Here is a 21,742-nt window from a genome sequence, read left to right on the forward strand (position 1 = left end):
GTTGATCTTGTTGGATTACAGAAATAATATGAAGTTTTATGCTAAGCTCATTTTCAGCTCTGGAAAAAAAAAAAATGAAGGGACTTCCCTGGTGGCGCAGTGGTTAAGAATCCGCCTGCCAATGCAGGGGATATGGGTTCGAGCCCTGGTCCGGGAAGATCCCACATGCTGCGGAGTAACTAAGCCCGTGTGCCACAATTACTGAGCCTGTGCTCTAGAGCCTGCGAGCCACAACTACTGAGCCTGTGTGCCACAACTACTGAAGCCTGCGCACCTGGAGCCTGTGCTCCACAACGAGAAGCCACTGCAATGAGAAGCCCGCACATCGCAACGAAGAGTACCCCCGCTCACCACAACTAGAGAAAGCCCAAGCACAGCAACAACGACCCAACACAGCCATAAATAAATAAATAATAAATTAATTTATAAAAAAAAAGAAAAAAAAATTACCCAAACAAATATTCACCAAATTTCAAATCTGACTTTTTGACAAATGTTTGTGAAAAGATGATACTGAGGTATTGGAAGACAAGCCCCAGTTTTTAACTAATACTTATATTCCAAATACTTTAAGTATTTTAAGACTGCATAAGGCTAGACAAATTTTATTTGAGTTTAACTCTTCTAATATTTAGAAGAAAAATAATTAAAAATTAGTTAGGGGCTTCCCTGGTGGCGCAGTGGTTGAGAGTCCGCCTGCTGATGCAGGGGACACGGGTTCGTGCCCTGGTCCGGGAGGATCCCACATGCTGCGGAGCGGCTGGACCCGTGAGCCATGGCCGCTGAGCCTGCGCGTCCCGAGCCTGTGCTCCACAACGGGAGAGGCCACAACAGTGAGAGGCCCGCATACCGCAAAAAAAAAAAAGTCAGTAGTTCAGTCCTCTTAGTATATTTTTTGTTCTCTGCAGGCAATCAAGGAGTGGCAGTAAAGGAATATCTTTTTTATGGTGCTTGGAAAGTAAAGATCTGTCCATAGGAAAGCAGTTTATAGACACACACACACAAACAGGTACTCAGACATGTCATATACATTCTTCTAGTCTTTCCAAATCTCAGAGAAAACTTATCAGGATTCTTATATTTTGCTAAGAGAAAAGACCTATTAAAAAGATCTGAGGGGAATATATGAAGAATAAATAGTTCTTTCCTAAGTAAAAGAGAAGTTAAGAATGAATGAATGGATACTTCAAAAATATTTGTTGAGGGAGTTCTCTGGTGGTCTAGTAGTTAGGATTCGGCACTTTCACTGCTGTGGCCCAGGTTCAATCCCTGGTCAGGGAACTGAGATCCTGCAAGCCACATGGCATGGCCAAAAAACAAAATTGTTGAAAATTAATTAATACCTAGAATATTCATGATACTGCTAGGCCCATCACAAAAGATGGGGGTAGAATCTTAACTTCCCCTGAAGTCTTGCCCTGCGTGGATCCCAAACTACTGCAACTCCTTCTCCTCCTCCTTTCTCAGGATCATTTGTTTGCACTGACTTCATCTTCACCTCTAGCCACTTCTCTTCCCAGTACTTCCCCCTAATATTTTCTACTCTAGGTCCTCCATTGTTCGCAGATTTCTTGGGCATACAAGAATAATTACTGGAAAACAGAGCATTCAACCCATGTCGAAAAAGACTTTCAGTATAGGGAGCTACAGTGAAAGGACAGGGACCTGTGGGCTCAATCTTGAAGAATAGACAGTCATAAGACTGACTTTGGGAAAAAGAGGCAAGAGCATTCTAGAGAGAAAACATAGTAATGGCTTGGAACTAGAAATGAGCACTGCATGTTCTGAGAGAGCCAGCAAGGACAGTTTAACTTACACCATTAAAGAGGAGAGTTTCTGGGAGAAGTAGATTAGAGGGGGACTGGGTAGGACAGGGTCTTCAATATAATGATTTGATAGTAATAATAACAAGTAATACTGCTAAGATTTATTGAGTACTTCTATATGCTAGCCACTATGCCTAATGCCCTACATGTAATATGTTGTTTATTCCTCACAGCAAACCTATAAGGTAGTAATCATGTTCCTAATTTTGCAGCGAGGAAACTGAGCCTTACAGAAGTTAAAGAACTATTCCCAAATCACTCAAATAGGAACTTCAGGTGCCAGGATGTAAATCCAATTTGACCAATTGCAATGTATGCTTCTTTTCCACTGTTTCTACAGGGAGTGGTAGATTAATTTCTAGTGGTATATATGAGTGGTAGAACCTGTAGGCTAAAAGGGGAAGTTAATGATGTACAATTTGAGTTAAAAAAAACAATAACAGGTGGTAAAAAGAAGAAAAACTTTTGTACTAAAGGGCCAACAACAATTTACACTTCATTAAGATTCTTTTCTTTTGTATAAAGCATGCTCAAGATTTAATTTAAAAAAATTATTTATTTATTTGTTTGTTTGGCTGTGCTGGGTCTTAGTTGTGGCATGCAGGATCTTTGCTGCTGCGTGCGGGATCTTGAGTTGTGGCATGTGACCTCTTAGTTGTGGCACGTGAGATCTAGTTCCCTGACCAGGGATTGAACCCGGGCCCCGTGCATTGGGAGCACGGAGTCTCAGCCACTGGACCACCAGGGAAGTCTCTAAAGATTTAATTTTAAAAGTCACTAAAAACTAGAAACAAACCTAAATTATAAGTATTCTTAAATAATTTATGCCATGTAATGAATATTATGTAGCTGTGAAAAAATATTTTTGAAGCATTTTTAATAACATGAAAAATCACTTAGACTATAGTAAGGGGATAATTATAATAAGCCTATCATTGAGAAATAAGGGGATAAGTTATGACGTTAATGAAAAATAGTAAAAAATTAAAAAAAATGGAAGAAAATATGTAAAAATGACAGAAATAATTACACCTGGGTAGAAGAAGAACAGGCGGTTTATTTTCTTTGTATATTTTTCCTATAGAGTATTTCAAATTTACCATAATGGGCATGTTACTTGAACCTCTCACTGTCGTGGCCTCTCCCGTTGCGGAGCACAGGCTCCAGATGCGCAGGGGCTCAGCAGCCATGGCTCACAGGCCTAGCCGCTCCACAGCATGTGGGATCTTCCTGGACCGGGGCACGAACCCATGTCCCCTGCATCAGCAGGCGGACTCTCAACCACTGAGCCACCAGGGAAGCCCCCACATGTTACTTTTAAAATCAGAAAAAAAGTAGTAACTAGCAACATGAGAGATCTCTTTTAACTTCCTTTTCATCCAATGACATCTTCCTTCTTTCTTAACTCTTTTCCCCTCTTCACTCTGTCCAGTTTTAGCCCAGTATTTCAGGTGGAAATGGGCATGCTCACTCATATATCTATACGTTTGATGGTCTTTGCACAAGTGGCAATACTGCACAGAAGGGTACCAGGCTAATACTTGTTTCTCAAAGGAATTTAGGATCTTGGCTAAGCACATAGGTTTTGAAGTTATACAGATCTGAGTTTGAATTATACTCTTGTAATTTATTCACTATGTGACCTGAGGCAAGTTTCTTAACCTGAGGTTAATTTTCTAATATGAAAAAATATTTTCCTCATACAGGGTTATTACAATTTAGTAAGCTAATACATGGAATATACCTGGCAGAGAGAAAAAAATTCAATAAAAGGTAGTTATTACTTGGGGGAAGTGCTGTAACCTTCATGTTACACAAACTAGATTCATATATTTGTCCAAACCAGGCTAAATACGTCCTCAAAAGTAGAGTGGCAATAATACGTTCCATTTCTACATCCTAAAGGGATCTGCATGGTTAAAGCCTCTCTAAAATTGAAACCCATTTCCTTCACTGCACTTGAATATTTTGTTATTTTACTTGTTTATTTTCTGTTTCCCTCATAAGACTCTTAAGCTCCATAACTGAGTGTGTTAGTTCCTCTCATAAATCCAGACACTGGTATAGTACATGGTAATGGTTGGTCCTCAATAAATGTTTGTTGAACAGATAAAACTTCATATTCTCCCAACTGCAAACCTTGTATCTCTGTTTCTGCAAATATATTGAATATTTTGGAATACTTAAGTATTGCCAGTGGAAAAGAGAAACTAAAGGTGACAAGCATTTCCAGTCCACCATAGTACCACAGCTGTCATTTATTTTCCTCTGACCCATCTAGCTAAGCTTAGAAAGAGAGGCCTAGTTTTGCAGAGTCTCTCAACACGAGCACTCCAATCAGGACACAGAAACAACATACTGTGTGGTACTCCTTTCCAATTTCACATTTCAGAAAAATGGCCACTCTAAGCAGTAACTTGACATCCTTGGAATTGCTGGAGTGCGCTGAAAAGTACAGTAGCACTTCCTAAGCATACCACCGCGACCCCCCAAAAAGAAAAAAAATTCCTGCAATTAAAAGCAAAAACCTAAACATTAAGTCCTTATTTCTCATCTAAAAAAGCTGAATCATAATATCTCTCCAATGGGAGTATTGTGAGGATTAATGGAAATGGGGCATGGAAAGCATTGAACACAATAGTTAAGTACGAAATAAACAGTAGCCATTGTTAAAACACAATCCTGAAGTGAATATCATGCAGAGGGGCATGAACATATCCTCATGTGTGAATTAAGTTTTGAACAGCAAAACTGCTTAGGTAACTTGAGTTTCATATTAAGATTACACTGCATTGCCTTTCTGTTTTAATTCTCATTTGTATGAAATTTTATTAAGTAAAAAAAAGTTAAAAACCTTTTTATAATTGCATTTTAATTTAATTCCTGCAATTTTATAACTTAAATGGAATTTTACTTTATTTTGTATGACAGAAAGTTATCAAAAGCCAAACTAAATTATTAAAAATGTTCTTTAAAAAACTATGTATTTTACCTGGCCATTTCCAAGCAGAGATGTATCTTTCCCTATCAGAAAATAGGATCCAAAAAAGAAAATAAAGGCATGACTGAAACCCAAGATGGTCCAATAAAGAAATGTTTTCATGCTTAGTTGACGGTTTTTACTAATGTCTCTGCAAATTTAAGAAAAAGGAAGAAAAAAAGAAATGTATTAGGACTTATTATACCTACTAAATAATTATTACAGTTTGATAATTAAAAAACAAGATGGATTTTTAATTTAAAATTGCTTAAAAATTTTAGCAGAAAGAATAGAACCTAATTTACAAACCACTATACATCTGTGTAACAGCTTATAATTCTCATAACATATTCAAATACATTTTCTCATTTAATAAAGAAATATGATATAGGCATAATACTTCAGTTTAATTGTGAAAAGTTGATTTTTCTTTGTTATATTCTTTTTTTTTTTTTTGGCTGCGCCTCATGGCTTGTGGGATCTTAGTTCTCCAACCAGGGATCGAACCTGGGCCCCAGAGCAGTGAAAGCCTGGAATCCTAACCACTGGACCACCAGGGAATTCCCTCTTTATTATATTCTGTTGTAAACATTCAGTCATTCTGCCATGATTGTTTCTTTTTAGTGAAGTCATCTGAGTTAGGTTCAGCACTGAGGCTCCTGAATGAGTTCCTGTCTATCAATAGCTATTATGAGAAGAACCATCTGTGCCAATCTTGGGTCAAGACCAGTCCTAGTTAACCTGGGAAATCAAGGTAAGTTACTGCCATTTCTGGATAACTGAATATCTCTGTAAGTGTAGAGGTCAAGTTAATGTGGGAACCATAAGCTGGTCCTGAGCTGACTCCACATATCTATGATTACTTGGTTCTGAGAAAGGAATAACCCAGGGGAGCTGGGAAGATTTAATGTCCTCAACTCTGCATTTTGCATCAATTACTACTCATAAATTTGGCAGTGCCAGAACATGAACTAATTTCTTAGGAACTCCAGAGACAACTAATTACTGAATAACTTCTTTTGTGTCCATGAAACAGAGTATTACTGGTTTACAGCAGTAAGTGTAAATTACACAGCTGCTCAATGCATTCCTAGGATGAAACTACTCATTCCTAAAAACATTGGAAAAAATCATTCAAATCTTCTCTTTAATGTTCAACAATTATAAACCATATGACAACTGAAGTACTTCCTCAGTAAAGCATTAAGCACCAAGACAGTGCTTGATATATCTGCTTATTTTTAAGATACTTTCAAAAATTGATAACTATGTAATGTACTATTTGCAGTAAGAAGTGTATGGACATTTAATACTGGAAAACACTTACCGATAGAGAGCGGGCTTGTTCTGTAACACATGAGGGTCTATATGCTGTTCCAACAGACTATATATCAGAATAGGCAGGGATGTAAAACAAATATTGTATAAAGTCAGGTACACGCTGTCATACAATGTCTAGAAAGAGAAATTTGTAGGAATTTTGAGACCCTAAACTATGTATTACTATTATACTTATGCATGTAATTACAAAGAAGCATATTAAAAATAAATATAAAAATTACATTACATATTTTCTAATTTACACAAAATTCATTTTATTAATTCCAACTTGTTTCTTATATAGACATAATGTTCCTAGATTTATAATCTTTGTGGAATCTGGAACATTTTGTTATGTCAAGTGATTCTGCTATTATAGTGAATTGGATCTATATTTCAAGATACTCAAATTTGGTCGCTGTGATGTAATTTTAGACAATTCTCCTACATGTATCCTGGGCTTGTTATTATTCCCTTGATATGCTACACCTATAGTTTTGCTTTCATGGCTTTGTCTTCCCATCTAAGTCCTACACTTCCTTTAATCCATGATCCATGAAACTTAAAAACACTGGCTCAAATTCCTGATGATAGCTGCTTCTTCTAAAGTCATATGTGCTACTGTTGGTAATTAGTTGGTACTAATTGCTTAGCACTTTGCCTATTCTTTGAATATTGCTTTTCTTAATATTGATACTGTCTCTCGAATTATACTATAAACTCCCCCAAAACCTAATCAAAATAGGTTAAGTCTCCTTGTCACATGCTCTTACAGCATTCTTTATTTCATCCAAGTAAGCAAACATTGTTACTGGCAATCAATGTCCAAGCAGGTATCTGAAATTTAGAGTTATAGGTTGTAAACAGAGGAGAAAACAGTGATTAAGGGTAGAAACAACTCATTAAAAAAACCTAAGAATAATACACTTGTCATTTCAATAAACTAGAATAAATGTCTTGATCAATTAGAGATGTGGAGTGTGGTATGTGAAAAGGGTGCTCAGGTAGTCAGTCAGAAGCGGTAGGTCCAAGTATGGTTTAGCTATGGGATCTTGGGCAAGTTACTTAATCTCTACGGATTTCAATTTCCTTTTCTATGTGACATGTATACAACAGAAGACCCACCATGTGCTTATTATAGCTACTGCTAACCTATTACAGAGTTTTCCCTCTGAGCCTATAGCTTCAGAACCCTTTTCAATACAGCACTCCTGGAACCTCTATTAATTATTTACCTTCTGAGATGAAATCTGTATGTCATCCCTGGACTCAATCACTAATGTTTCTTCCAAATCTAAAAAAATTCTATGACTCAAAAAATAAACAATGAGGTAAACTTCCAATAATTATCTGGCCTGGCTTGATATGGATTTTGCAGAAACACTACACGTAAGTTGAAAAAAGTTCACAAAATTCTCTCATAAGCTATTAAGAGTTAATATCTAGTTTTTTAAAAAGCATCCAGAGTTAAAATATATTTTGGTATTAACACTTGCTTCAAACTGAAAATCAGAATAAAGAAATATTATGGATGTTATGCTAATTAAATACACTATTAGAAAAGTTTTGTCTAGTTATCTGTAGGACTAGGAAAAATGGAAAAAGTCCCTCCAAGTATCTACCAAAAACTGAACACACACACTTTACTTTAAAAGGATAAAACAAAAGATTCTATTTACTTACCTGTTGAGAAAACAAACAGTAGAACTGATATAAAAACTGGGGTGTGATAAAGCACACATTCTGAAAAACAAGATTAAATGGAAATAATTGAAATATTTAGGTCTAAAAGAGAAACAATTTCTAAAAATGGCTATTAAGAGTCCAAAAATATAGTATCAGTTGATATGGTAAGTAGATCTGCCCATAAGAACTTGTCTGTATAAAATGGGGAAATAGGATTCCCATTTTATTAAAAAATGTCTAAAAGTAGTCTAGGCAGCATTACAAATGTCAGAAAGAAAATACCTTTGACTCCTATCATTGCCAAGCAATACCGTAATTTTGAATTTATAACCTACCAACTATTATTCAATACTTTTCATTTATAGTACAATAAGAGAAGTTTACTTAAACTTTAGAGCTAAAATTGCTTTAAAATGCAGAAATATTTAAAATACAACAAATGGAACGATCAAAACATCTTTCCATTTCAATAGGCTTATGTCACAGCAAAAGTTATAATAACAAGCTAGGAAAAAACTGCCACCATCATCTGTTAGCATTATGCAATCTACCTGTGTTCTTTCACTGGGTTGCAGCTATTAATTAATTATAGAAATATATGCAATATAGGACATTCTGATGTATTAAATGTCTTGGTACTCAGAGGCTCTTAATATGGATTCCACAGAACCCCATCTTTGCCCATAAGGGTCAAGAGATTAGGACAGTGTTTCAACATAATTGGTTTCCTTGTAATCCTATATATTTTATTTTATGCATCTAAAATCCCTATAATTTGTAATCTCAAGAAAGATTAAGAACCTCTGCTTGAAATCATCATATTGGAGTTAAAATTAAAATTTATTACTGGTTCAGGACAACATAACAATAAAGAAATCAAACTAGTTGTGTTCTAATTTGCATAGAATAACATACTAAGTGTGAATTTTGATGTATTCTGACAAATTCACACAGCTGTGTAACCACCACCATAATCAAGTTGAACTTTTCTGTCATGCAAAGTTCTCTCATATTCCTTTCTAGTCAATTCTATCACCTGCACCCTTGGCCTCAGGCAACCACTGATTTGCTTTCTGTGAGTACACATTAGATTTATTATAATAAAATAATAAAAGGATATTCCATAAACTGTTAGTTTTACTTACAGAGAAAAAAATTTTAAGAATAATTTGTACGGTAATAGCATTCCTTAAACTGAAACCTCAAATACTCTGTTAGAAATTGATTCTAAAATATATCCATGAAACTTACCTTATAAAAAAAATACTGTACAAGGGTAGCTATCCTAATATAATAAAAATGACCATGAACAAAAAGCAATTTGGAGAGAAATTTAAATCTAGCTATTGCATAGTCACTGTTCCTTGCAGCTTGTCTTCCTTCTTTACCCATGATTCCTGTAATAAGGGGACAAAAAGGTAAGTTCATTGATAACTGATAAGTGTAATGTTTATGATATATCTGCAAATACCTTAATTAACTGTAGCAGCTGAACCTGGACTTAGGATCACTATACCCTAAAATATAGTAGACAATAGATTCCCAAAAGGTTGCTCCCCTTAAATCAAATATGTAATTAACACAAAGCTGTAACTTATACCAGGCATGCAATATCAATTTTCAAAGAATCAGAATAAAATTAATATAAAAATAATATTAAAAGTTCAGGATCTAAGAACATTAAAAAAAATTCTAATGAAGAGAATGCTATAAAACAGCTTTGACTTCACTGTTTCCAATTAACATGAAAAATATGCAAATTGAGTAATTTGAACCAAGCAAATATGATCATGTTTAATGGTCTTAAAACTTTCATGCGTAAGTCAAACACAGTGTGCTTTTTAAAAGGAAAATGTACACTATTACTTGAAATCAGTACATAATTTTATCTGATAAATATGAGAACTTTTTTTTAGGTTACTATAATTCTTTAGGTTTCAAAAGTTATTGCCAAATTTGTTTATTCAATATGGAAGCAGCTTTGAAAAAATTATTTTTCAAAATTAAAATTTTTTACTTTTGTCATAAAAGTGTTCCAAAATGTATAGGTAAAGACAATCACCTATATTCGCAACTCCTAGAGAAAACCACTATTTTTGGTCTATATACTTTTAGAATTTTTCCTTATGTGTATTTCATGTATGTGTATTTAACATATATAAAAACCAGTGCATAAAGATGGGATTATTTGTTTTGTAATCAGCTTTTGTCACTTACTACATTATGGACATTGTTTATAACATATGTGTTTGTTAACATATTCATTTATTTTCTTAAAAGAAATTCCTGGATGCAAAATTGCTAGGTCAATAGGCACACATTTAAAATTGTTATACATAATAATGCAGGTGTACCAATTTACATTCCCACTAACACCGTATAAGGGCATCTGTTAATCTATACCTTTGTCAATTCCAGGTTTTATCAATCTTTGTAATTTTTGCCAATCTGATAAGCAATTTTAATTTATATTCTTTTAATTATTAGGGAGACAACATTTTTTTCGTGCATTTAGTATTCTGTTTAGATTTCTCCTTTTGTGACAACTGATGGCTCACACCTTTCAACATATTTCTACTAGAATGTTTTCCTTATTCTCCTTAATTTGTTAAGACCTCACATATTAGGAAGATTAAGACTGTCATCTATTTTGCAAATATTCCTTACCAGTTTGTCTTTAAAATTTGTTTATGGGAAGTATTTACTTCTGCCACACATATTGATCTTTTTCCTTTTTAGTTCCTTGTTTTGTTTGGTTTTGTACCTAAAAGATCCTTCCACACCTCAAATAACAGGATTATTCATTAAAGTTTCCTATTATTTTTTATGGCCTTCAAAAATTATTTAAATCCTTAATCCACCTGGAATTTGTTTTGCTATAAGCAATGGAAAGGAACCCACTTTTTTTTTTCCAAATAATTAACTAGTTATATCAGCATATTTTAATCAAATAATTTGCTTCCCTACTTATCTGAAACATCTCCTTTGTTATATACTAAATTTCCAGATGTTTGAACTGATTCTGTTCACTGGTCTGGCTGTTATCATATTAGAATCAAACTGTTATAAATACTGTAGTTTTTATGCTCTAACATATGGTATAGGAAGTTATCATCAAATTACTATGAAGATTTCTGGGGAACAACAGTATACACACTAGAAAGAAAATGAAATTTTCAAAATGAAGAGTTAATAATCCCAAAGAGGAAGGAGTTGATTTGAGAGATACACTGGAAATATTAGACCCAATAACTACTCATCACATAGGCAATTCCAGAGCGAGGAGTATCCTCTTTTCTAACTCTAAAATTTTATCCTTCAACAAAAAACCCATACTCTTCTCTTTTCCTTCCTCAATAAAATTATCGAGGAAGTTAGGTCAGAATATGGTTTAAATAGGAAATGACTGATACTTTAAACATAATAAAGTGATTTTAGTATTCTGAATCTAATAAAAATTTTAGGCAAAAATAGAAAAGAAATAAGAATGAAGGTTATTAAATTAGAAAGTATTTGAAATTTTACAATTATATTATAGTTTGGTGTAATTTCCTGTCTCTAAAATTATCTTTAAAGTAAGTTGCAGAATCTTTGATGAATAAAGTAAATAATAATAACATTCTAAAATGAGAATTTAAAACCATGAGGGTAACTATGTAAATCACAAATTTAGAGTGTTAAAATGATAAAATAATGTGTAAAAGTACTTTAAAAGGTACAAAATGGCAAGTAAAAGTAAAGTTACTTTATTGGGAAGGAGAATTGGCAAAGATAAAATTCACTAATGTGGTATTTATTTCCTTGAAAATTTGGAAGTAAAATATCCTAAATATTGGGCTTAGTTATAATAGCTTTCCAATGGAAATACACTGTGATATATTACCCTGCTGCATTTAGTGTTCATTCATATATTTGATATTGTGCTTTAGTCTACAAAAGGAAAATTCAAAATTACCAATTGATTAAACCAACTTTTTAAAAGTTCAAGAAAAAAATCAGTCACCTATGCCAACATGTGCTTCTTGTATCATGCTTACATCATTAGCACCATCGCCAACAGCCAATGTTATAGGCTTCTCAGGTGAGATTTTTATCAGTCTTATTACCTGAAAGACATACAACTAATTAGTTTTAGATAAAATTTAAATCTTCATGTATTTATATAAAGTCATTTATCTGAAACGATCTGTTGTAAGAAAGGTAGAGCAATGAAAAAAATGTTTATATTAGACGATAATAGGCACCGAGGTTCACTTTTTGAGGGATGTCTCCATTAAGATGTTAGGAATGTTTTTCAGAAATGACACAGCAAAACAGAGTACTATCTTTGGATTTTATGATGGTATGTAAGAATCTTTTAAACAGTTTAAATTTGTAAAAAGCTTAATAATAATTGTGTAAAAAATAATTACAATTAATTGCACTTTGTCAGGCAATTTTTTTTCCTTCTCAAGAAATTATTCTTTTCATTTGATACAGGGGAAAGATAATTATTTTCTCTTGTAATAAAATTTTTAAAATTTTATAAAGCAATCAAAATTAAATTCAATAAAATCAAAAGAAAGGTTTCTTTGGAATACTTGAATATACTTTTATAAAGAATCTAGGAGGACTTCCCTGGTGGCACAGTGGTTAAGAATCCGCCTTCCAATGCAGGGGATGCAGGTTCGATCCTGGTCAGGAACTAGATCCCACATGCGTGCTGCAACTAAGAGTTAGCATGCAACAGCTAAGGAGCCTGCTGGCTGCAATCAAGGGGCCCACCCGCCGCAACCAAGAAAAAAAAAGAATCTAGGCATTAGCTCTGTTTGGTCTCAGGTTTTAGTCTCCATAGACTGGGGGAAATACATGGCTTATAATAATAATAAAATAGGCACTGTAAAAAAAAATCCACGAAGCCAAAAAAACTGGATGTAAAATTTTTTAGACCTATATGTAAAAAAATGTGTTCAGATGTGCATTTCAAAGGGTATCCTTGTGAAGATTACAGTTGCAAAAAATATTTGTATAGGCTATCACTTGAATCATAGTTAGCTGAACTTTAAATAATTCCTGTATATAGCTTCATATCAGAATTAATTGGCTTTTCAACTTTTTACTAAAGTTCTATTTATCACTTAACAGCTATCTTTAACAAAGAGAATTATCACTTCGTAAGAATGCAAGAATAAGCACAGATCAACAGAACCACCTGGAGGTGCAGATGAACTGAAGTCTTATAGGCTCCCTCACCAGTTAAGTAACTAACTTGTGAGACTTCAGTTATCACAGTTCAAATTTATGTCTCAGGAAAATCACAAACTGCTACCTACCACGTGGTCATTTCTAGGTCACAATGATCTATTTCTAGGTCATTATGAATAGTTGAAACTTCAATATTCACCGTGAAATTTCCAAAGGCCTAATGTACGTGGTTAAAATTCATATTATGAGAAGTGACTGACCCCTAGTAAGATACATATACTGCATACCACCAAATGGAACTATATGAGGCATTAACGTTAAAGAATACTTTTTTTTTTTTTAATTAATTTTACTTTTGGCTGCTTTGGGTCTTTGTTGCTGCAGGCTTTCTCTAGTTGCGGCGAGTGGGGGCTACTCTTCCTCGTGCTGCGCGGGCTTCTCATTGCGGTGGCTTCTCTTGTTGCGGAGCATGGGCTCCAAGCATGCGGGCTTCATTAGTTGTGGCACATGGGCTCAGTAGTTGTGGCTTGCGGGCTCTAGAGTGCAGGCTCAGTAGTTGTGGTGCACGGGCTTAGTTGCTCCACGGCATGTGGGATCTTCCTGGACCAGGGCTCGAACCCGTGTTCCCTGCATTGGCAGGCGGATTCTTAACCACTGCGCCACCAGGGAAGTCCGAAGAATACTTTTAAATCTAAATATATTTATGGGACTTGTTATGACATAAACATACCTTTGCTTTCTGCAGTGGTGCCATACGACAGCACATTACAGCTGAACAATTTTTACAAACTTCCATAAATAGTTTTTCATGTTCCCTGAGTGCAAGAGACAGACTGGTCCCATCCACCACCAGACCATGCTGAATCACATGGTCCTCTGTAATTCTAAAAAAGAAAATAATTATATTCTCTGTAAGATACTTTAAAGCCATATTATTCAGACTCATCTAGTGAACAAAAGCTTCTTACTGAAAGATGGATCATTTACTCAGACTTCACTGTTACAAAACTGGCATGTCAGGGAACAAACTGAGTTCTATCACTTGAAAGTTAAGATTAAGCAGAACTGAGAGTGACTGATATGATGAGTAAAACAGACGATGTTCATTTTTACAATGAATTGGTATATACATGCAGTAACCATATTTTCTAAAATGTGAACTGTAATACATAATCTGAGGATATTCTCCCAAACTGTGACTATGGAAAGTCTTACAAAAATAAAAAAAGTTACTAGTTACACATTTAGCAAATTCTAATTTTAAAAAATTAAATGACATCAAGAATGTTCGGGAAAATTTACAAGCTAGATTCACCGGAGGAAGGAAAGGAATGAAGAAATCATAACTGTCTCTTGATATTTAACCCTACAATGGACTGTAATGCCAGGTATTACGACGGTGGAACATGGATAACACCCCTCTTGTGGGCATACACTATACCGAGGACTACTCCAAAGCATGACCTAATTACTGGCAACTGGGCAAACTACTTGTGACAAGAAAGAGGTAAGAAGAAGAAAAACAAAAAGAAAGATAAGAAGCTTGCATCAGTATGTAAATCAACTGTATTACTGAGCACACTATTTTGTTCAACTGCTTTACCCCGCTCCTCCTTTGGTAATAAGAGTTTCTCGCTGAAAGAAGCAGCATATGTATATACAGATTTACATTCTGGAGCAAGCTTCTTATGCTGCTAAAGGCCAGCACTCAAAGTAGCATTGCACTAAATCCACCAAAAGGAAAATACTACAGTTCACCACTGGGTTCACAGTATAGCAAGACTGCTACTGAGAAACATCCATACATTTTCAATTTTTTTTCAGCTTTATTGAGATATTATTAACATATAACATATATAAGTTTAAGGTGTGCAACATGATGGTTTGATACACATATATACTGCAAAAATGACTACCACAACAAGGTTAGTTAATACCTCCATCCTTTCACATATTTTTTTGTGTGTGGTGATAACATTTAAGATCTACTTTCTTTACAACTTTCAAATATATAATATAGTACTGTTAATTACAGTCACCATGCTGTACATTAGATCCCCAGAACTTATTCATCTTATATATAAACTTATATATAAGTTTGTACCCTGTGACTATCATCTCCCCATTTCCCCCACACCCCAGCTCTTGGCAACCACCCTTCTACCACTAGCTTTTTAAAATTCCACATATAAGTATTTGTTTCCCTCTGACTTACTTTACTCAGCATAAAGCCTCAAAGTCCATCCATGTTATCACAAAAAGCAAGATTTCCTTCTTTTTTATGGTTGAATAATATTCCTTTGTGTGTGTGTATACACACACACACACATCACATTTTCTTTATCCATACACACAACAATGGACATTTAGGTTCTTTCCATTCTTGGCTACTGTGAATAATGCTGCAATGAACATGGGAGTGTGGATATCTCTGAGATAGTGATTTCATTTCCTTTGGATAAATACCCAGGAGTGGAATTGCTGGATCATATGGTAGTTCTATTTAAAATTTTTTCCATACTGTTTTCCATAGTGGTTGTACCCTCAAATTTTAAATGACAAGTGAGAAGACTATTAAATGAGCAACAAGCTATAAAAACTAAATAAATACTGTAATTTTTTGTCTTATAATACTTAATTCTTTTCTGTAAGTTAAAATTATGTCTTTCATAGTATGCCTAACAACTACTGTGTTGCACTACAACTAATACCACAACTAATAAGTGGTAAACAACATTCACAACATAAAATTTAAAAAATGTATATTTCTTTTAATAATTCTCCAATATCCAAAATCAGCACCTAAACTATTCTTCCTCCCTGTTGGCTGAACTTATTTAGCAGCCTCTGCTGCCTCCAATACATTCAGCGTGAGCACTGCCTGAGCACATGGCCTCATAAGAAGAAGTAGCAGCCAAGAGTAGGATAGATCAGATCAGTTTTCCTTGGCAACCTTCCCACAGCATACTAACTTAGGTTTTCCTCTGGACAGGTGTCATAAATCAGCGTACTATCTCACAATCCATGGGGTGACATTTATGCAGTACGGAAAACCAGCTCACAGTTCTGGTACACAGTAAGGTAGCATCTGCTTATTTCTGTAGTCTCATGTCTCAATACTTCCCACATCATCTCCCATCTATTCCATTCTCTGGCCATATTTAACTACTATCAATTCCTTGAATGAATCTCTCAGCTCTGGGAATTTGCATACATTGCCCGCTTTGCTTCTTGGTGTTACTCTCTGACCAGTTTACATTTCATCGCTGGAAACAACACAGTCGTGAGTTCTAATGTAGAGCAAGAACTTAGCCTACGCTAAGCTCAGGCTAAGCTTCCCTCTTCTGTCTACCCACAGCTCTCTGTTCTTGCCTCAGTTACAATTCAGTTGTGATAGGTCTATGACAATATATTTATTTCTGTTTTTCCTACACATTGTAAGTATTCTGGGAATAAATACACCTTATGTGACTCTGTTCCAAATGCCCAGATAAGAGACAATCATTATATGTTTGTGAAGGACTGGATATATACACTAAAGCTTTCAAAGGTATGGAATTCTTTTGCTATACCCAAAATTTTTAGAATAGATACTTCCTGAAAGTCTGTAAATCAAAATCCTATTGACTTACACGGTTAACTCAGAAAATGCACTCCAGGAACTCCCTGGCAGTCCAGTGGTTAAGAGTCTGTGCTCCCACTGCTGAGGGCCCAGGTTCAATCTCTGGTCGGGGAGCTAACATCCCACAAGCCTCATGGCATGGCCAAAGGAAAAAAAGAAAAGAAAGCGTACTCCACCAAAAAGATGGTATCTCTAAAACATAAGTTTCACACAGCAAGCCTAAAATTCATTTTAAGGTATAACCTTCACTTTATAATACAGCTTTTGTACAAAAAGGGAAATGAACAATACCCATGATCTTAACAGACTCACTAAAAGCACATATATAGAAGACTTAAAAAAATTCTAAAATACAAGTAATAATTATCTTTAGATGGCTGTATTATATTATTAACCATATCTTCTTTACCATTTTCAGTATTTTTTAAATGAACATTTAGTATTTTTAAAATCAGGAGTAATATTTAAGAAGTAAATGATTCTGAGCAAATAGTCTGTTTGTTTTAGGGAGTTCTTGACATTATGATACTTAAATGTTTAAGCAATCACGATAGTGTTGGCACTGCTCCAAAACTGTAGTATAATTACCTAAATTAATCACCTTTTTGAGCTCAAGCAAAGACCCTTCTGAGAGCTGCACTGTCTCTTTAAAACATTCCTTAAGTAAGTTTTTCTCTGATGAAATCCAGAGTTTAGTATCACATCAATCTCTGCATAACAAATGTAAATCAAGCACTGAATGTACATTGACAACTGTGGCATTGTCTTTTCGCATTTGTTTTTCTGCATTAATATTACAAGACTGCAAAGACAGGTACCTGTAGAATATCTTAGATGGCTACATACAAGCAACCCTGATGCTTACACTGAAGCACTCCTAATTTATTGTAAAAACAACTGACTGTGTTAAATGGGGGCTCCTAAATAAAGTTGATTTACCGAAAAAAGCAGATTTAGAGAAAAAGAGAACGCATTAAGAAAATAAATACCTATGAAATTATCTTTGAACAGTAAAATGCAGATTAATTTCCCTGTTTGGTCATGTGAACCTCATCAGTGGTTGGCAAATGTTTTCTGTAAAGCGTTAGAAGTAAACATTTTGATTTTAAGTTTTGTGGGCCATGAGGCTAAATTGAGGATATTATGTAGGTACTTATGCTACAAAAGAGGAAACAACTTTTGACAAAAAAAATTTTAAGTAAAAAATGTAATAATTAAGGGACTCTCTCGCCTTCTGAGAGGGTCCACACTGTCTGTGGAGTGTTTCTCCCTAAATAAATCCACTTCTTATCTATCACTTTGTCTCTCACTGAATTCTTTCTGTGATGAGACATCAAGAACCCGAGCTTCATTAAGTCCTGAGGCCAGTCTTTTGAGTTCTGCGGGAACTAAGGCCCGCACCCAGGTGGAGGATGGAATGATGATGTTGACCCACATGACTTCAATCAACTAAAGCTTGGACTCTATCAATCGTGGCCCCAATTCTATGCTGAATTCTCCTCTGCTCAAGCCCCTTCATGAATATGCATGTACCCTTAACTTAAAACTTCCCCAAGTTTGCTGTTTGGGGGAGACACTATTTTAGGAAAGATCCCCAGTGTTCTCCTTACTTGCTGCAAGTAATAAATCTTTCCTTTTCGCGAAAAAAAAAAAAAATTAAGTACAATTTTTAAAGTAATAGAAGTCTACTAATGAGGAGAACAGAAACCTTTTTATTTTGCAGGGGGAAGAACTCCAATTAATTTTGATTAATTGGGGTTCAAAGTTCATGTTTCCTATCATCAAAATCAATTGCACATGTCCATGTGTTAATGCTGATCTGTAATGAAATTTTACATTTTATTGCAAAAGAACCATCTGTAATGAGATTTTGTATTTCATTTTTGATTGTCTTTTCAAACAGGCAGTATATTAAAGCATATTATCACTGAATAATAAACACAATTCTTTGCCACCTAATTTGATAATAATCAACACTCCACTATGCTTTAAGAGTGTGATATTAAAATTCCATTTTTCTTTTAATGTTTGGACATGATGGTTAAATACTGATAATAAAAATATACTAAAATGTCATATGGCAAAATGTGTGGCACGGAAAACATTAACAAGTTATAATTGTGTCGCTGTGATTTGTAGTATATATCAAGCAGCAGTGAGAAATGAGAAAAATGCTTTATAAGGTCTCTGTCCCAATTACTCAACTGTGCTGTTATAGTGCAAAAGCCTTCACTGATGATGTGTAAATGAACAAATGTGGCTCTGTTCCAATAAAACTTTATTTACAGACACCGAACTTTTAATTTCATGTAATTTTCACACCATGAAATATTACTCTTCTTTGACTTCTTTTTCATCCATTAAAAAATGTAAAAATTATTTTGAGCTCATGGGCTGTAAAAAAGGCAGTGGGCCATATTTGGGCCCATGGGCCATAGCTTGCTGGCCCCTGAACTCCATGATACAGATAATTATATTCTTACCTTCTGGCAAGCTGCCTCAACTTTTCAGCACATTCACTGTCTGACGTCTGGTTTATAAGTTCAAGGATGTTCATGGTTCTGTGAAAATGTCCACATGACAAACTCACACTAACAGCTGTTTCATGTTTATCTCCAGTAAGTACCCATACTTTGATACCAGCCATTCTCAATGCTTCAATAGTTTCTCGAACTTTATCTTGTAGTCTGAAAATAAAAGAAACAAAATTAGTAGTAGAGAACATTTTTTTGACTGTATTTAAAGTATGAACCACAAAGTAAAGTAAGGTAATTCCGAACTCCTTAACCTAGGGATGTTATAGTATAGTAATATAATTGAATTTTTTTCCATTAGGGAAAAAATAGGAATAACCAAATTAGTGACCACTTGGCTAATATAAAATCTACAACTGTGTGCTAACACATGTTTGTCACAATGGGAATTCCAGAGTTGTGAGGCATTTTAGGTGACAGATACTAAATGATCGCTTGGGTCAATACTGCCTTAATGAGAACATTTGTGCATTCTCACAATTGTAAAGTTTCCTTCCCTTCATTTTGGTTACTGATAATACTACTGTAAATGTATTTGGTTTTTTTGAAGCTCACAGGGTATTGATATGTTGGAGCACTATGTAAACTTAAATGTAAAATCTACAACTTCATATTTTAAGAGTGTATCTTCAAAGCTGATTTTTATAGAACCAACTAACTATATAGTCTTCATAAACTCATTTTCTTAGAAAGTCTTAAATTTCAAATTAGAAGATTTTCTCCTTTTTCGGCAAGAAAATCTCTTACCTCATTAGTTCAAAATTCAGACTGTGGACAATAATGGTCTACATATAACCTCAGGGAGTCTCATAAATCTCATGAGGACAACTGAAAAGTAAATGAAACCCTAGATTTTAAAAAATGCAAGCACCTTTAGATCTAGCGGGTAGAGAAAAACGTAACAATAGGCTTAATTTGTAGAATTCAATTTAATTCAAGAAACTGTGAAACACACAGGGAGAGAGATGCTGGGAACAAAGGCAAAGAATAAGTAGACCTCAAGGAATTCACAGGCTAACAGAGGAGAAAGTCTTCAACAAATAATATACTGCCTACAAAACTACTACAACAGAACTACCTACAAAACATGGAGGCTTTCCAAACGAGAGAATTTTTAATACTGTTAGGGGTTAGGAAAGGTCCTCCTGGAGTGGGGGTGATATATGAACTATGGTTTATGAATAGGTATTCACAGATGGATAAGGGAAGAATGATCCAGGCAGAAAGCACAGCCTTGCCAACGAAAAAAGGCACAAAATAGAACACTTTTAACTATAGCTGTCGTTCAGAGAACTAGACAGTTTGGTACTGTTGAAATGTAAAGTGGAAGGGGGGGCAGTGGTAAGAGGTGAGGCTGGAGAATTAAGCAGGAACTTAAAATCTTTGTATGGAACACTGAGGAATAGTCTAAAAACTCCAGACTACAGGCAAAACTATATACATGGCTGTATTCTTTCAACTATTTCAGATAGCTGGCTAGAACAAAAATTATATATATGGACTGGGAAAAATTAAGGCTTTAATTCTGTTTTCATTTTAAATATATTAAGTATAAAATGTTAAAAAATAGAATTTGTCATAAATTAGAAACACTTGGCTAGAAAAATTCTTATGAGAGAAAAATGATATTGCCTATTTGTCTGATACTTACTTGTCTTCTACTGCTGTAGCTCCCAGTAATATCAGGTCTTTCTCTATGAAATGGAAGACATCTGCCAATTTCTCTTCCCGTTGCTGCAAGGCAGTCCTGGCTTCAAATAAATGTCTATCTATTTCCTCATACTCCTTAGGTGTAAACTCTCTATAGGCCATACACAGAGTTCTTAGCCCTTTCTAAAATAGGAAAATTAAAGACAAAATTGAACAAAGATAACTAATGGGGAATTAAGAAGTCACTGAAATAAACTGAGGACCCCATTACCAAAATTCAACTATAAATAATTTAAAAAGTACTATCATCTAGTGATAGGAAATAAATAAACTGTCACAAAACCCTAGTTATCTGAGTTATGGGACACATATTATCATAGCTCTTGCAATTTTTGATGAGTTCCTAAACAGTTGCTCAAAAAAATTAAGGTCATTGAATTGTAGAACATTAGAGCCTAGACAGGATCATAAAGACGATCTACCTGTGATTTTAAATATGTTTTACCAGGAAAGCCAAAAAGTTCTATAATGGTACCTTTAGGATTGTCAAGAGAGAGGCAGCCCCAGGTTCTTCTCTCCTGTTTTAACCACTACAACTCCACTTTTATCTATTTATTTTTTTTAGACAATTTTTTTAAAAGTCTTTATCGAATTTGTTACAATACGGCTTCTGTTTTATGTGGTTTTTTTTGGTTTTTTGGCCGCAAGGCATGTGGGATCTTCCCAAGCAGGGATTGAACCTGCATTGGAAGGTGAAGTCTTAACCACTGGACTGGCAGGGAAGTCCCCACTTTTATCTACTTTAAAAGAACTTTTTTTTAAGCAAAGGGGACTATAATTTCCTGAGGGTTCATGATATGACAAATTCACATTTCAAATAAAGAAGCCTGTAAAGTGGTCATTATCAACCAACCAATACTTTCTAGAGCCACTGAATGAA

The 21,742-nt window shown here is 34.7% G+C and overlaps 1 protein-coding gene across 9 annotated transcripts in view; it reads right to left on the reverse strand.

Moving 5' to 3' along the window:
- ATP11B (ATPase phospholipid transporting 11B (putative)) overlaps window positions 1–21,742 on the reverse strand; it is a 133,278-nt gene that overhangs the window by 42,457 nt on the left and 69,079 nt on the right. For 8 of the 9 annotated variants that reach the window (XR_003433584.1, XM_027110931.1, XM_027110966.1 and 5 more), the window contains 8 exons: window positions 20,804–20,985; window positions 19,102–19,305; window positions 13,727–13,880; window positions 11,816–11,918; window positions 9,064–9,209; window positions 7,810–7,869; window positions 6,134–6,261; window positions 4,819–4,957 (listed from right to left, as the gene is read on the reverse strand). Coding sequence is in view for 8 of the 9 variants with exons in the window: in XM_027110931.1 (XP_026966732.1) it covers window positions 4,819–4,957; window positions 6,134–6,261; window positions 7,810–7,869; window positions 9,064–9,209; window positions 11,816–11,918; window positions 13,727–13,880; window positions 19,102–19,305; window positions 20,804–20,985 (1,116 nt within the window). In the remaining variant the exon portion in view is untranslated. Of the gene's footprint in view, window positions 1–4,818; window positions 4,958–6,133; window positions 6,262–7,809; window positions 7,870–9,063; window positions 9,210–11,815; window positions 11,919–13,726; window positions 13,881–19,101; window positions 19,306–20,803; window positions 20,986–21,742 lie in introns of those variants that run through there. The other variant, XM_027110984.1, reaches the window with a different exon arrangement.

Source organism: Aethalodelphis obliquidens, unplaced genomic scaffold (assembly GCF_003676395.1).
Source record: "Aethalodelphis obliquidens isolate GAN/ISIS:26980383/991018 unplaced genomic scaffold, ASM367639v1 scaffold1, whole genome shotgun sequence".
NCBI classification, from domain to species: domain Eukaryota; kingdom Metazoa; phylum Chordata; class Mammalia; order Artiodactyla; family Delphinidae; genus Aethalodelphis; species Aethalodelphis obliquidens.